Source organism: Octodon degus, unplaced genomic scaffold, assembly GCF_000260255.1.
Source record: "Octodon degus isolate 3935 unplaced genomic scaffold, OctDeg1.0 scaffold00012, whole genome shotgun sequence".
NCBI lineage: Eukaryota > Metazoa > Chordata > Mammalia > Rodentia > Octodontidae > Octodon > Octodon degus.
Window position 1 is genome coordinate 14,874,874 of NW_004524588.1, and position 14,651 is coordinate 14,889,524.

At 37.4% G+C, this 14,651-nt stretch overlaps 2 protein-coding genes across 2 annotated transcripts in view; one reads left to right on the forward strand and one right to left on the reverse strand.

The window, feature by feature from the left end:
• The window catches only part of CUNH11orf65 (chromosome unknown C11orf65 homolog), a 49,814-nt gene extending 49,496 nt beyond the window's left edge, over nucleotides 1-318 (forward strand). The window contains exon 9 of the mRNA XM_023709558.1: nucleotides 51-318. Coding sequence (XP_023565326.1) covers nucleotides 51-205 — 155 coding nt within the window. The 3' untranslated portion in view covers nucleotides 206-318. The remainder of the gene's footprint in view (nucleotides 1-50) is intronic.
• A 5,647-nt stretch (nucleotides 319-5,965) lies between these two features.
• Atm (ATM serine/threonine kinase) overlaps nucleotides 5,966-14,651 on the reverse strand; it is a 137,159-nt gene continuing 128,473 nt past the window's right edge. Inside the window, exons 58-63 of the mRNA XM_004626220.2 lie at nucleotides 13,798-13,963; nucleotides 12,519-12,605; nucleotides 10,215-10,329; nucleotides 9,980-10,043; nucleotides 6,633-6,769; nucleotides 5,966-6,521 (exon numbers count right to left, since the gene is read on the reverse strand). Of these exons, the coding sequence (XP_004626277.1) occupies nucleotides 6,338-6,521; nucleotides 6,633-6,769; nucleotides 9,980-10,043; nucleotides 10,215-10,329; nucleotides 12,519-12,605; nucleotides 13,798-13,963 (753 nt within the window). The 3' untranslated portion in view covers nucleotides 5,966-6,337. The remainder of the gene's footprint in view (nucleotides 6,522-6,632; nucleotides 6,770-9,979; nucleotides 10,044-10,214; nucleotides 10,330-12,518; nucleotides 12,606-13,797; nucleotides 13,964-14,651) is intronic.

The following is a 14,651-nucleotide window of genomic DNA, read 5'->3' on the forward strand; positions in this document are numbered from 1 at the left end:
TGAATATTTTATTACACCTGGCATCTTTCTAATCATGTCATTCTCTTTAGGTTTCCGTTTTCAGCAAGCAAAGAAAAATATGTATGACTACGAAGATGAATCAAACGCACAAATGGGAGCACCGTATATTTTATATGAAAATGGTTATGGAAAACCACACTCTACTAGATTAACACCCGACTCCACTTACGGAATGGAAGCATAATGGATTTTTAATTTCTGAGCTCTGGGCCATTAAGTCCTGCATTTATCAGCTGGAACTAAGAGACAGCTCAGTCTGACTAGAATAACTTGAAAATGGATTCTTGTCACAGAATCTAGCCCACTTAAATCAGGAAGTGCGAACAGAAATAGAATGTTAGCCTGAATACAGTGGTCATGGAAAAGAGAAATTATTTTTGATATTCTAAGAATCTGTAGCATTCTAACAGTCACACCTAAATAAAGACACTCTATTTATTTAAGTGTTTAATAATCTTCATGTTGATGATTTTCTCTGGTTGAGGTCACTTTTTCAGACACACAGAACAGAGTGCTCTATACATTTACCTCAAGGCCAAACAGGCCTTGTGTCTTCCTTACCTCTCCCCCTTCCTCCATCCTTTCCTTTCCATTAAACTTTTAACAATATTCACACGTAACAGTACATGTTTCTGGGGTACACATGTACTTATCATATCAGGGTAATTAGCACCCCTGTAACCTTATCATCTAATGTCCGAAGTCTCCAAAGTTACTCTTGTAGCTCCTCATAAAACCACAGATGATCATGAACTAGTCACCCCGTGCTGTGAACCAGAACTTACTCCTTCTGTGTTCAGTTCCCAATCCACATCCTTTCTAAACTCCCTCCACTCCCTGTCCCCAGCCTTTGGGTCTCATGTTTTCACGTTCAGATTGACTTGTCCCCTGCATCTATGTGTAAGAATCTCCAGTACATGTCCTGTTTGGCTTATTTCACCTATTTTCCTTCAGTTTCACCCACTTTGGTTACAAATGACAGGATTCCATCACTCCCTGTGACAGTAATATTCCACTTATGCCCACATTTTCCACTCATCCACCAATGGGCACCTGGGCTGATTCTGTACCTTGGCTGCTGTGAATACTGTTTTGATACACTTGAGAGTTCAGGTATTTCTTTGGCAATGTGTAGCGACTTCATTTCCTTTGGATATATATTCACAAGGGGGCTTTTGGACATGATTTTTTTTTTAGGAACCTCCATGCTGTTTTCTGTATTTGCCATGCTAACTTCTACTAACAGTATTGAGTACACTCTCTCCACATGCCTTCTACCCTTTTAAAGAGTCATTCTATCTGCAATGAGATGGTAATTTCACTTACTCTCTACTTGTTTGCATTTCCCTGGTAACTAATGATATTCAGCATCTTTCCAAGTACTTGCGGCCATTTGTATTTGAGAATTTATCTATTCAGATCACTTATCCATTTTAAAACGGGATTTGGTTTACATTTTTGAATTCTTCATACAGTACGTATTTTGGATAGTCACCTTCTATCAGATCAATACTTTCCAAGTATTTCTCTCATTTTGTAAACTGTCTCTTCATTCTGTTTTCTATGTAGTATTTTCTGATGTAAGACTATCTGTAGTTTCCTGTGCTTATGGGTCCTATCAAGAAAAGTCGCCTGTAAATGAACTGACATGGTTCCCATTTTGCTTTAGTAGTTTCAGTGCCAAGTTTTATATTTAGATCCTTGATCCATTTGGAGTTGACTTCTATATAGGGCAGTGGATAGCGGTCAAATTATCATCTTTTGCACATACTCAGTTTTCTCCGCACCATAGGGAGTAAGAGATTGGCCTTTCTCCAGCATTTTCAGCACCATCAAGGACGAGCTAAATGTGGGTGCATGGGTTTATTTTGGGGACTGTAGTGTTTAGGTTACTATACCTCTATGTCTTGAATTAAGTATTTTGATCCCTTCAGGTTTTTATGTGCTCAAGGTCGCTCTGGTTATTTGGAGTTTGGGTATTTCCTTCTCAATTTTGTGATTGTTTTTCTACTTTTGTCAAAAAGGTCATTGGAATCTTGATGGGGATTACACTGATTTTATGAATTGCTTTAGATAGTATGGATTTTTTATTTATTTTTTGAGACAAGGTCTCGTTATGCAGTTTAGGCTGGCCTCTTGGTGATCCTCTTGCTTCTACCTTCTGAGTGCTGAGATTACAGGTGTGTGACACCACACCCAGCTTTAAGTATGGGCATTTTAACCTTACCTAAAATCCATGAAAATATAGGGGCTTTTCTGTGTGTAACTTCTTCAGTTTTTTTTTTCTTTTTTTTTTTTTTTTTTTTTTGGCGGTACCAGGGATCGAACTTCTTCAGTTTCTTACATTAGTATTTTATAATTTTCATTGTAGATTTTTCTTTCTTTTTTTTTTTTAAACATTTTTGGTACAGTGTCTCACTATGTAGCTTGGACTTCTAGTGATCCTTGTTTTCAGCCTTCCCAGTGCTGGGATTATAGAAGTGTGCCACCACACCCCATCTAGATTTTTCATTCTTGGTGAGTTTTATTCCTAGTAACTTTTTTTTTTTTTTTTTTTGAGGAACCGGAGACCTAGTAATTTTTTTTAAGCTGCTGTGAACAGGGCTGCTTTCATGATTGCTCAGCAAGTTTGTTACTGGTATATAAAATTGCTGATTTTGTATCCTGAAATTTACTAAATCCAATTATCAGTTCTCATAGCCTTCATGGAGTCTTTAAGCTTTTCTATTGATAAAATCATATCCCAATTTCCTGCCTCCTATTGGCATGACTTTCATTTCTTCTAAGTGCTCTGGCCAGTACAATTACCATTGTGAATGGGGGCTGTGGGAACAGACACTCTCACTGTATTCCAGACATTAGAGAAAAGGCTTTCACCTTTTCCCCATTTAGTGCAGGAGTTTGACTGTGGACTTATCATATATATCCTTTGTCAAGGAATGTTACATACTTAATTTATTTACTTTTTAACATAATGCTGACTTATATGAATGTTTTATCTTCCTCTATTGAGATAATAAAATATAAACTTTTTAAAATCCAGCAACTGACAGAAAGTTTTACAGTAAAACATTAATATTTGTACCTTTGAGATCAGACGCAAGACTAGAATGTTCTAGTATCACTGCCTCTGTGGATCATTATACTAAATGGAGGTTGCAGCCAGCCCAGTAAGTCAAGAAAAAGTAATAAGAAAATATGAGAAGCATATCTGAAATTCATTAATTATGTACATATAAAATTCAAAAGAATAAAGGTTTATCATGGTTGCTAGATATAAAACTAGTATATAATAACTAATTTTAATCTAAATACCCCCAGATAGTAATGAAAAAATACCCTCTACAAAAATAAATAAAAGTGCCTACCAGTAAGACTTATGTAAAGAAAATTGTAAAACTTCTTTGGGTGACATGAAAGCAGCTTTACAAACAAAGGGGAAATTCCTTATACAAAAACTTGAATGAAGGGCCTGCCCTTAGCTCAGTTGCTTAAGCACCTGTTCATGCAAAGGCAGTCAGTAACAGGATACCACGGTTCAATCCTCAGCTCCAAAAGCCTTACCAGATCCGCTCTTCAGGCAGCCTGAGCCACCAAAAAAAAAAAAAAAAAAAAAATCCTTTAAGGGCCAGGCAAATAGCTTAGTGGATTAAAACGCCTGCAAACAGGCACAGGGGCCAGGGTTCAATCTCTGGGCCTTCCCTGCCGGCCCTTCCCTGCTGGCTCTACCCCTGGGGTGACACTGAGACTGGGCATGGTGGCATGTGCCTGTGATCCCAGCACTTGGGTGGCTGTAAACAGGTGGATCACTATGAGTCCGATCTAGTAGTGAGACCCTGAATACCCTGTAGACCTTTCCCTAAAATACAAAAAAAAAAAAAAAAAAAAAAAAAAAAAAAAAAAAAAAAAAAAAAAAAAAAATGGAATGAGAAATGAAAACATTAAAAACATTCACCAAAAATATTAAGAGGCTGAACAAGTTAAGCTACAAAACTGGAAAAGATGTCAGTACTGATGTAACCAACAAAGGACTAGTAGAAATATTGGCAAGGAATATGCAGAAGGCATTCATCAAAGAGAAAATCATACTGACCAGTGAACACATTCAAAAGTTAGATCTCCCTAGTCATTACTGAGTTACAGTTGAGACATAATTTTTTTTCATACCCAGGAGAATAAGAATGTTCCTTTTAAATAACAATACTATGAAGGTACATATTTATACATTCTGCTGTATGCTCTAAGGGAACCTAAAAAACTTTTCTTTTTTTTTTTTTTTTTGGCTCTGAATGCCTTCAGGGCAGGTTTGGCTGGTTTGAGTTGTGGGGATTGAACCACAGCAACCTGAGCCTGACTGCTTTGTTGAAGCAGTCAAAGAACTGAGCTAAGGGCCAGACCCCCATAAGAGACTTTTCTAAGGGACATTTTCCATTATATGACATCACTGTGATACCAATTCTGAGTCTAACCTTTGGCTCCACTGTGTATAGAACGCATTTGGGCTGATGCGAGACAAACACAGTAAGAACCCCAAGAGGGGCTAATTTATTTTTTAAAAATGCTAAATAGGTAGAATTTCATATTGAGGCTATCAGACTTTTCTGTCATATTCTAGTACAACTCTTTGTATTTTAGAATGTCAGCTAGCTCACTTTCTAGGCCCAAGCAAAGTACATTCATTTACCTTGAGGTAACTAATTAAAAGCTCTAATACTTAGATGCAGCATGCCACAGTGGTCTAGGCAGACTCCGCAGTACACACTGAGATGTCAATTGCCTATCTTTCCCAGTCTCTGAGCTCTCTACATGGGCCAACTGTGCCTATTGTGTTATTCACTGTTGTCTCCCGAGGAATCAGCCCTATGCCTGACACATATATTATTCAAACTATTTGAATAAAATGAGTCTTAGCATATACTATCTTCTAAAATTTATTCAAAACCCATTTTATAATATAGGTAACAGTAAAGTCAAGAAATACATTCAATTGTACTAAAATAAACCTGTACAAAACATAATGTCACTAAAGAGCAATGCGAACACCTGAATGGCAAATTTCTCTCAAGTCTGTTCACTGGCCTTCTATTTTTCTTTTCCTTTTTTTTCTTGGAGACATGATCTTACTGTGTAGTACAGGCTGGCCTCAAACTCACGAGATCCACCTGCCTCATCATTTCAAATGCTGGGATTATTGGTGTGTACTACCATGCCGGCTGGTCTTCCAGTTTTTGACAGTCTAGCTTGTTTGAGATGCTCAAAGGTTTCCTATTCTGTTTATATTTGCTTTACACTGTGTTCACATTTTTACTTTATTTCTAAATGCATTTTTTTTTTTTTTTTTTACATTTTAAGTATATACTATGAGATATATTCATTTATTTATTTGGATTAGGGAGCTGCTTTGAGGAAGTAAGCATGTGTGGGAGGGCTGTTACCTCCCTTCCCTTAATCTGAACACAACTGTTTAAGCATATAATTTGTTAGCTTTTCAAGGAGCTTCTATATATTTGTTTTTCATTAACCCTGTGAGCAACTGGCTTTCACCTAAGGATCTGCACAGTTCCACCTAAAATGTCTTTTGGTGCAATTAACTTTCTTCCAGGCTGTAAACTATATCTTATTTATCCCACTTTTAGTTTATATAAATTGGAATAACACCAATAACCTCCTAAGGTTTTACAGTAAAGATGAGAGATGTTACCATAACATGTCAAGTACTCAGTAAATAGATATTTTATGATTAATATTGAAAGCCCTAACAACACTTCATTATATTTATTCTATTTTTCTTTTTTTTATACAGGGTCTTGCTAGGCAGTTCAGACTCAGTGATCCTCCTGTCTCAGTCTCCCCACACCTGGGGTTCTGGGGCCAGCACAGCATACAGTACTGGGGATCAAATCCTGGGTCCTTGTGCTTGCCAGGCAGATGCTTATGCTGCTGAACTATCTCCCCAGCCCTCAATATATTTATTCTAATTTATACCAAACAAAGAACTATCAGGCTGGGGAGATGGATCACTCTGAGGGTTGTTATAAACATGTAAGTCAGTGATTCTACTAAAAATAGATATGATCTTGAGAAGAAATGAATATTTTGCCTAGAAGTAGAGTATGAATAACTATGTCTAACATGTAAGAGCAGAGATACTTTTCAATACTGTCAAAGTATCTCTGGGTGGTATGTGAATCAACTAGTATTTTTTAAAAATATAGCTGTTCACTTAAATATTAGTCCTTGATTTATGACTGTTAAAAATGAAGGCTGAAATATGATCTCTAAACACTAAATTCAAGAGTGACTCATAAGCTGAAGTTCACACCCATGCTTTCCATCCTGGGAAGAGTCGGCTGAGATTTTTGGGATCCATGGCCTGCTGGATGAGCAGATTCACCTGTCCGCCCACACTGAGCACGGTGCGTTCCTCCACTCCTTTCAGTTTTTCTTGCAATCTCATCAAGACACGTTCAGCTACTTGGTTGAAACTCTGGTCAGTGTCACTGATGGCAAAAACACAAAGGTTTCAATGCGGTACAGTGGTTTTAAGGTCTTTGAGAATAAGACCATCTAACAACGGACACAGGTCCTTCCTAGCATGTGGCTGTGCTCACCTAAGATTTCGTTTGCACTGTGGGTCATCTGCATTTGGAGTGGAGTGGAGCTCATTTTCATCTTCAGGCCTCTGCTGTAAATACAAAGCTTTCAAGGGATTCATGGTCCAGTCAAAGAGAGGATCATACAAGAGGACCTAGAGAAAACATGTGCATTGGAATGATGTACATTTTATCATGTACTTAAAAACAGTAGAACCAGTATTATAAAAAAAAAAAAAAAAAATCACAAGGCCAGGCAGATGGTAGTTGACGCAGAAGACAGAGCAAGTATATCACACACGCTTCATGTCTTCTTATGGAGTAAACTATACCGCCACAAAGCTCAAAGGCTCTCACCCTATTCTCAGGTCATTCTTCAGGGTTGGGGTCAGATCCCTTGAACCAAGTTTTCTGAGTGAAATTAATCTAAAAGGAGATAACCACAATCACCTTTTTCCTTTACTCACTACTCCTGACCTGGGTGAGGGAGTCCTGGGTGAGGGAGTTTGCTGTGTAGGGTGTTATTCCCCAACAGGCGGCTGTCCCAAGATAAAGATTAGGCTTAGCTGGGGGTGATGAGGAGTCTCCCAGGTCCATTCTGACCTCAATCCTAAACCTCAAACCTACTGTGTGGCTCTCTTAATTAGCTCCACATAAGTGTGGAGGGGAGAAAAGGGTATAATGTGTTGAAACCTCAAAAACCAAGGTCTCGTGCAGTGGTAGGGATATACGCTATATGGGGTAGACAAGTAAGTGTAAGTAGACAAGAGGCTTTAAGTCTTGAATTTTAAACCTGATGTGGCAGTGCAGGCCTCTAATCCCAGCACTCTGATGGCTTAGGCAGGAGGACTGTAAGTTTAATTTAGCAAGGTACCTTGTCTCAAAAAAACAAAAACAAAACAAAACAAAACAAAAGTGCTACGGGACATAGCTTAGTGTGAATGCCTGGAGTTTAAGATCCAGGAGTACTCTGCTCCAAAGTTTTAAATTTCATAAACTGGAAAAAAAAATTAGAAACCAGAGTTGTAAGAGATTTCTAAGCTTGACAGTTTAGACTAGCTAACTACCTGATGTTTATGAGCACAGAACATTCTTTTTTCTTGTCAAGCATTATCAAATGCTTCCAGGCTCAATCACAGAGGCAAATGATTCTGCAGGACATGCCAGCACTATGAGGCTGACACATTATTTTGCTTCTGTCTTTACTGTGTTTCCTGGCATCAAACTGGGACCATGAAACGTCTTCAGCATGTTTAATTCTAGAACATCTATTAGATCAGCAGTACCAAAATCTCAATTATAAGGCTACTCTGAGCATCCTCCAGAGCCCTTAAACACTGGAGGAATTAGCCAGACATGGTGGCACATGCCTATAATCCTCCCTAATCAAGAGTCTCAGGCATGAGGATCATGAATTTGAGGCTAGCCTGGGTAACTCAGAAAGACCCTGGTCTCAAAATAAAGAGTTGAAGATGTAGCTCATTGTTGTAGTGCTTCCTTAGCATGCATGAGCCTGAGTTCAATTCCTACTACCACAAAAAACAAAAATAAGAACTGAAAGAACAGGGGCCGGGGAGATGGCTCAGTGGAATAAGCACTTCCCTGGCAAGCGCAAGGACCTGAGTTCAATCCCTGGTTCCAAAAAAAAAAAGAGAGAGAGAGAGAGAACTGAAAGAACTGACCTTGATTTAATGTGGCTTGTCTAAGTTTAAGGGCTTCTATATAACTTCAAGCTGGATACTGAAATGGCACTACATTTTGCAGATCTAAATTAGTTTTACCATTAAAGGAAATATATTTTATTGATCAACTAATGTAGAGAATGAAGCCCTCTATTACAAAGACACTATATAGACTTTCTAGATTGAAGGAGAAACAACACAAACTATTTCAAAAAGAAAGGCTTGTGTCAGAGTCCTATCTCACATACTGGACCGGAATCAAGGAGGGACTGGAGGCGGGCCCAGTGGAGCACCCCCTTGTCCTAGTGTTCTGGGAGGCTAAGGCAGGAAAATTTTAAGTTCAAGCCCAGCACGGGTAATTTAGTGACTTACCAAGTCCTTGTCTCAAAATAAAACAGAGAAAAATGAGAGGCTTGGGATGTACCTTTGTGTAAATGCCCCGGGTTCAATCCCCAGTACCAGAAATTTAAAAAAAAAACAACAAAAAACCAACCAACCAAACCAAACCAAACCAAACCACAATACTCGAGTAATTAAAAAACATCCTTTAGTATCACCAAAACAGAAGTGTCTGCTGTATTCCTGGTGGATGCCTCCTGGTTGGGAGGGGCTGCTCTGTGCAGTGTGGATGATTAGCAGTGTCCTGGCCTCCCCCGACATCACTTCTACCTTAATGCTCCCCTATAACTAAAAATGAAGTATCTCCAGGCATTGCCAACTGTCTTGTATAGGACAAAGCTGTCCTTGGCTAAGTACTATTGAGCTAGGGAAGCAGAAATATTTCCTTAACAGAAAAGAGAAAATCTTGGAGGATAGGATGGTCCATGGTGAAGAAATAAGACCTTTAAGGCCAGGAAAGTCAAAATACTGAGGAGAAATGAATTGAAGTCAAAGTGCTCTGAAAGCCAGGTTTAGGATGCAGGAGATACTTACACTGTTAATAGATCAGGAATACAGACCATGATTCAAAGCAAAAGAGACTCTGAGAGGAGGGATGACATACTTAGGGCCTAGGACCCAGGATACCACTGAGGAAGCACACTCCTGGATTCAAGGACAGAAAACCCTCATAAAATCAAAAGAGAAATCACTTTTACAGCTCGAACAATCACAACAGATGGTCTGTGGAGATTTACAGAAGGGAGATTATGTAAGTAAGTGAAAAATCAGAAAGCATTAAGAGACATGTTCAGGAGTGCCACATAGACAGACTGCCACCAAAGCTCATGCCTTCACTAGTTACGGCCAGCTCCTTTCCAATTATGTACGAACCCGCAGAAAATCCTGCAGCAATCACTTTAACTGTGTTTCCTGCCACTCTTTACAGAATGAAGCTCAGGAAGATTTGGGGTTCAACTAATGAGACTTCTGGGGCACCAAAGGAACTGCACCCTTCTGATATGTATGAACCAACAATACACTGAGTGAGGAACTCTCAAAACTATACAGGCAAAAACATACAGGCATAAAATATTCTTCTGACTGAAACTAAGCAGCATAAAATACTAGGGAATGTTACACTGCTTTAGATCTTTATTAAAATTTAACTTTTTAAACGCAAAGGGACATGATAATATAGTTTTAAACTTTAATTTCTACATTATTGAGGCATCCATATTATCATTTATTCTTATTGTAGAACCAGTGTCTATCTGATAGAGAAATACTGATCACACACTTTACCTCTACAATGGTTAACAGAGTTTCTTGAGAATTTCTCATAACTTCCATGGTTTTCTCGCAGCATCTACAATGTCAAATGCATCATAAATAAGGATTTTGTTGTGTACCTAGGTTCTCAACATACCTTTACCTATCCCCAGGGTTCTCCCTCAAGTACTGTGAGGCACTAGGATATAATTCTATAACCTGTACAAATCTACACACACATAATCTGTCACCATGCATCCTCCCTTACCTTCTGAAGACACCCTCAACACCGGTGATGCCCATGCCATCCACAATGTCTCTAGTGAGTCTAAAAGGAACAGTTTCAGGAGTAGGAAGGATTTTACCCTGTTCAAAAGCAACTCCTAAAAGAACAAAGACAGTGAGGTACAGATGTGACAGCTAACTTCCCCCCAAATATCATATAAGCTTTTGTAAAGGCAATAATCTGTCACCTTTATTGTACCAGTACTAGAAACACACAGTAGATATTCACCAGAAATCCAACACTGTAATTTAACATAACCAGAGAAATCTAGATTAAAGATGATTTTAGAAGACAGAATTTCACATCTGGTAAAATTTAAAATGTAGATGACATATGTACTTTAAATGCTTTTAAATACTTTAAATGCTGTTTTTAGTTTTGAAATTTTAGAAGAAATAATATAATAAATCTTGGAAATAGCCCAAATGCCTATCAACTAGTGAATGTATAAAGATGGTGTGTTTCATTGATGCAGTACTACTCTGCCATAAAAAAGGATAAACTCAAAACATTTCTAAGTAAATGGATGCACCCTGAGACCATACTCTTCAGAGAAATAAATCTGACACGTGTGTAAATACTGCATTGTTTCTCTGGTGTGAGAAACCAAAATAGTATATAGGGACCAAAATGTTCAACACATATTGTGACATAAAAAGAAAATGTTAAAATGGGAAGGGGAACTAGGGAGGAGGAAGAAAGTAAGGAAAGAAAAAGAAAAAAAAAGGAAAAAATGGAAACAAGCTTTTATAAATAAGGAGAGGAAGAGGGGTTGAAGTGACGGTAGGGGAATGAGGAAAAAAAAAAAAAAAGAACCAAGTTATACCGTGTACAGGTAACAAATTCCCTATGATGAATGTGATCATTATGTATAACTAAAACGTACTACTACTACTAAAAAAAAAAGATCACTGTATGTAACTTTTACCAAAATTCCCTCATAGCACTATCTTGAGAAGTTACAGCATAATATCACACAGGACACTGACACAGATGTAGCTAAAACATATAATATTTCCACCCCAAAGATCCCTCACAGCACCCTTTTATAGCCACACTCTCTTTTTTCTTTTGGCCTGTCACTCTCACTACCATCCCTATTCTAGCTACCACTAGAAAGTAAATAGGATATGTAAACAGGATAAGCATTTCACTCAACAGCATTCTTTGGAGATTCCTCTCAATTGCGTACATCAATATATCATTTCTTTGCACTGTTCAGTAATACTCCATGATAAAGGTATAACACTTTCTTTAAGCACATGTCCACAAAGGAAACCAGAATTATTTCTAGGTTTTGGCTATTGTGGGATAAATTACCACATATACTTGTAGTACAGATAAATATCTTTTTGAATGTTTATTTGCTATTTGAGTATCGCTCTGGTGACCTGTTGCCTATGTTACAATTGGACTTTTTTTTTAAACTGTTGTGTTTTTAAGAGTTCTTATGGGTTGCAGTCTTGTGGTGAAGTCCTAGAATGCTGCCAAGCGCTCACTTTGACAATTCTTTTCTCTGTTTTCACATTCAACATCACTGGTATAGTTTATAACAAATATGTCCCTCAAATCCAGTCTTTTAGTCTGTATAACTTCAGATAATAAATGGTGACTATTTAGGCTAAACTATTAAAATATTCCCTCACTTATCTTCCTGCTGCCACTATAGTTCTCTAATTTGCTCTCGAAATTTTCTTAAAAAAAAAAAATCAAATATGATCATATTCTGCTTAAATTTATCTTTATCTCCTAGCATTTAACAGACTGAAATCAAAACTCTTTGGCCAAGCTTTGTACAACCTGCTCCTCATCTCTCTTTCTAGCTACTCAACCATGTGCAAATTCCAGCTTTTACTGTATCACTATGTCCATGTGCAGCAATATAATTCTTCCACCAGTCTGTGGTCTTCTGTCTTATTCTCCTTTTCTTTCTTAAAGACTTTTAACACCTCTTCTAACATTTATTTATTTGTGTGTGTGTGTATGTGTGTGTGGCCAGTTCAGCCCACCTGGGAGCGGGGCTGGCTGGCATGTGGTGCTGGGGGATTGAACCGCGGTCCCTGTGCTTTGCCAAGCTTGTTCCAAGTAGATGCCTTAGACCACTGAGCCATCTCACCAGCCCCTTAACACCTCTTCTAACAGCAGTGTTTATGCTTTAAAATATAAATATATAAAATATGTGTACATGTGTCTCTATTTCTCCGATATATCTCTCTCATATCTGTATCTTAGTGAGCAAAGAATACAGGTATAAAGTCATTAAAATATATATCTTTCATTACTTACCTAAGTCTATATGGACAAGTTCTGCTGTCTGTTCATTTATCAATATGTTCTGTACGTGTCTATCACCAAGGCCCAGGATGTAACCAACTGGGGAAAAAATAATTTTCATTATTTCTAATAAACACTTAGCCATAATTTCAACTAATCACAATAACTTTAGGCTTTTTAGCCAATTTAAAGAAAAGTAGATACAGAGGTGGTCATTTTGAATTCAAGTATATCTAGCCAGCTACTTTAATGTATACTTCATTTTCAAGTAGATAATTTGCTTAAAAACTTTTTCCTTTATTAAAAGGTACAAGTTTTAAAATATTTAGTACTTGGGAAATTAGTGTAGTTAAAAGTTGAGACCCATTATTTACCTGGGCCAGAGTAGTACATTATATACACCCAAATTTTTATTGGGTATACTTATAAATTGGGAAATCATTCTTCACTGAAACTTCTGCTTCATCAAAATATGAAATATAAATTAATCATTAATTCACTTGAGCAGGTACATATCCAGAAAAACTTGGATTTCTGTTTTTAAAAGAGAATATTATATCTTAAAACACTAAACCAAATGAAAGACAAATCAAGAAGCCAAGTGTTTGACTGATGCTATGTTAATTGCTACGAACTGAATCACTTGAATCACATTAGTGAGTCTCAGTATAGGAAAGAGCTTCAAATTATCTGGGGACTTTTTCAAAACATTTATGCTCTGTGTCTGAGTACACACATTATGCAGGGAGTTGGCTTTAGTTAAAAAATAGATCAGAAGACCTCTTTTATTCCTGTTTTCATATGCTAGAATTTTATTGATTGTTTCATCAAGCTACTCTAATCTTTTATAGATCAAAAATAATGCTATATACACACAACATCACATTCAAAATCTGTATCACTATTTCTACACTGGAAATAAGATTCTATTAAAAATAAATCATTGGGTGATATGATGTGATAGAGATTTTGAGCAAAAGAATAATAATAAAATATATTCACCAAAGTTATTAAAGATTTTACCTTCCCAAGAAAATCTCAATAATACACAGACAGGAGAAAAAACATGCCAATATTCACTATACAATGAAGAAAAGCCAGTCTTACTTTCCTACTCAGAGGAGAATTCTTGTCTGTAAATGCTACGAATAGAAGCTAAAAATTAGGATGCATAAGTAACCCAAGGATCTACGATGAAGATAATTTGGTTAGTAACCGTCCTTACCACCATCATTACCCTGCAATTTAGAATGCTGTCAAGTACTATACCCAGTAAGATGAAGGAGATTACCAATAGAAGATGTGGCCACACTACGAGTATAAGCCAACCGTTTCTCAAACCAAACAGCAGGGTCCAGGAATTTTTCCATACAGAAGTAACGGAAAACTGGTTGAAAATTTTGGCAAACATCCATGAAAGTTTCATACTTCTCTTCAAAGGACTTCCTCTGTATATCCTTTAAAGAGATCATATGTAGTTATTTTCTTAATATTGTGCTTAATGTCACCTTTGTTTCTAAGGGTAAATGAAAAGATTAATAAGATCTACATACAAGAAGGTAACAGGCTGGCCAAGAAAGCAATTACTTTTAAATGACAGTCTCCTTAGGATTTTCATTAACTTTAAGCAAAAGAGGGGAGAGATGGCTCAGTAGAATAAGCACTTCCCTGGCAAGTGCAAGGGTCTAAATTCAATTCCCGGTTCTGCAAAAAAAAAGTAAGAGGGACAGCAACAGTGACTATTAGTTGTTTTAATTAAATTCCAAATCAAATAGAAGTGAAGAGAAATACTGGAGGTATCTCCAGATAACCTCCGTTGGCATCACAGCATTAGGTTTGAAATAGGGAAGAGAAAAGAATGGAAGAGTAAAAGCACCGTGATGGGCGGCAGAGCATCACGGGCCTCAGGCCTCGCCTCCAGTATCTTTTCACTTTATAATACTCTGCTGAAGCGAAGTTTATGTACTTCAAAGGGCTCAACTCTTATCTATGTGCTGAGAACTGCTAAATCTTTATCTTTGGCCCAGATACCCTACGTTGATGTACTGTTTCACCTGGCCAATCAGTATCTTCATTTGGATCACTTCCAACTTCACAAATACTTTTTCATCTCTGGCAAACCTCAGCTATCTTGTCTATTCTTCA